The sequence below is a fragment of the Salvelinus alpinus genome, chromosome 35, assembly GCF_045679555.1.
Source record: "Salvelinus alpinus chromosome 35, SLU_Salpinus.1, whole genome shotgun sequence".
NCBI classification, from domain to species: domain Eukaryota; kingdom Metazoa; phylum Chordata; class Actinopteri; order Salmoniformes; family Salmonidae; genus Salvelinus; species Salvelinus alpinus.
The window spans coordinates 10,960,207-10,962,611 of record NC_092120.1 but is presented as its reverse complement, the minus strand read 5'-3'; the positions used below and the strand labels follow the sequence as shown (position 1 = coordinate 10,962,611).

Sequence of the window (2,405 nt, the reverse complement as noted above, 5' to 3'; positions counted from 1 at the left end):
TAATTTGCTAAATTGTAATTACTTCGCTACTATGATCTGTTTATTGCCTTACCTCCTTACTCCATTTGCACACACTGTATACATATTTTTCTATTGTTATTGACTGTACTTTTGTTTATCCCATGTGTAACTCTGTGTTGTTGTTTTTTGTTGCACTGCTTTGCTTTATCTTGGCCAGATCGCAGTTGTAAACGAGAACTTGTTCTCAACTAGCCTACCTGGTTAAATAAAGGTAAAAAATAATAATTTGAGATTGGCCAACTCTATAACAATAGCCTAGAATATTATTTGTTTTTACTACATTATTATTATTTTTTCATATTATCAAATATTAGGGTTGCAAGACTTCATTTATGAAATCCACTTTACAAATAATAGCATCTGTATTTACTATTCCAGCTGCTGTCAATACTAAATATGACGTCATCGCTTTACTCTTAGTGACAGCTCGACGCGAGACATTACAGCGCGTGTCCTATCCTGGAGTCGTCTATTTACTACAGATGTTCTTGCTGTAACATGCAGTTGATGAGGAGGATATTCATCATTATAAAAGTAACTTCAGCTCATGGTCTGTTTCTCATATAGACCAATCATGCTGCCGGAGGGAACGGAGCCGAAAAACTGTACTCTGTGTTGCTGTGCTCTGACCAACAAGATTTTGATGGTCGTTTTTATGGTCATCTTGATTTTTGCTATCTTGTTCGGCAACTCGGTGACTTTAGCCGTACTGTACGGGACTAAGCACTTTCATACGCCCCAGGGATATCTGAAAACGTCGCTAGCGGTGGCTGACTTGGCGGTAGGGATATTTGTGGTGCCAGTCTCCGTTTACGCAGAGGTGTCGCTTATGTTGAACAACTCCGCGCCAGAATGGATCGTGAACAATTCACAAGCAACGACTTTTCACCCGTGCAATTTAATTGGCCCCATTTTCGCTGGCTGCACCTTTGTATCCATTACGACTATATTTTTCCTTACTATCGAACGGAGCATCGCAGTTTTGAGACCGTTGCACAAAGAATCAGTCATTACGCGCAAACGGACCACTATCCTCATACTCTTCTCATGGGTGGGAAGTTTCTTTCTGGCAGTGTTTCCGATGATTTTCAGCAATGAAATTGCCCTCGAATATAACCTTTGTAGTAGAATGTGCAATTACGCACTAGGCACCATCGACACGTTTCCTTCCCAGGCATGGAACATTCTCCTGCTCTTTCCCGCGTTTGATTTCACACTCCTTGGTGGAACCGTGGTGATAAATATAATTTCATTGTCTAGCATACGCCAGAACTCAAAGCAGAGAAAACATCTGGCTGAAAGCGAATGCCAAAGCGGCTCCAGACCCACTTTCTCAGATATCAAAGCTGCCAAAACAATAGGGACCTTAACGCTGGCTTTTACGGCATCCTTCACCCCCATTGCTGTCTTTGTCGTGGGAAATGTTCTTGGAAACGAATGGTGCAACTTTTCGCTTTTTGCTTTTTGGATACTGACTACGAATAGCTGTTGGAACGTTATAATATACAGCGTCAGAGACCAGAAGTTTAGGCTGCGCGCGCACAAGCTTTTGATTCCTTGCCAAATCAATAATGTCACCAAGACCTCAAAAACTGTGGACATTTTGTCTTAATCTTATTTTGACATATTTGTACATGTCGAAATGACGGATTTATGATGAAGGTACCAAAGACAATGTAATAACGAAAGAAAAGCAGCCTACAGAGAAATGCTAGGCTATGGTATCTCTGTGATCGATGCTTTACGCACACACATGTTCGGGCAGTGATCATCAACTAGGTTCAACCGCAGGCAGATTTTTTCTTGAACGTATGGTTAATTGAACATAATAATAAATAATAATAATATATAATAATAAACCGGTGCGCCTGGCAACTACTACCATAACCCGTTCAAAGGCACTTACATTTTTTGTCTTGTCCTTTCACCCTCTGAATGGCACACACACAATCCATGTCTCAATTGTCTCAAGGCTTAAAAATCCTTATTTAACTAGTCCCCTCCCCTTCATTTACACTGATTGAAGTGTATTTAATACAGTGACATCAATAAGCTATCATAGCTTTCACCTAGATTTACCTGGTCTGTCTATGTCATGGAAATAGGTGTTCTTAATGTTTTGTCTACTCAGTGTAGATTTCTCAGATTTTTTTTGAAACAGATTCCAAAAATTAAAATCACTTGGAGCTGATTTGCTGGTGTTTTTACAGTCTTTTATGTCCAACAATAAAAAAATAAAAAATTACATCATAAAAGCATAACACGTTTTCAAATATGATGGTATAGCAGCTTTGTCTTATTTAGGCTGTCATGTTCAGTGCACACTTAGCCATTTTGTGAAATGATTGTTTTCAGTCAGCAATACTTGTCTGCGTGGTAACTGT

The 2,405-nt window shown here is 39.4% G+C and overlaps 1 protein-coding gene across 1 annotated transcript; it reads left to right on the top strand.

Moving 5' to 3' along the window:
• The first annotated feature begins 496 nt into the window (after window positions 1-496).
• Window positions 497-2,405, top strand: LOC139564414 (beta-2 adrenergic receptor-like). Its single transcript, XM_071383927.1, has one exon. The coding sequence runs from the start codon at window positions 569-571 to the stop codon at window positions 1,631-1,633; it is 1,065 nt and encodes a 354-aa protein (XP_071240028.1). The 5' UTR covers window positions 497-568; the 3' UTR covers window positions 1,634-2,405.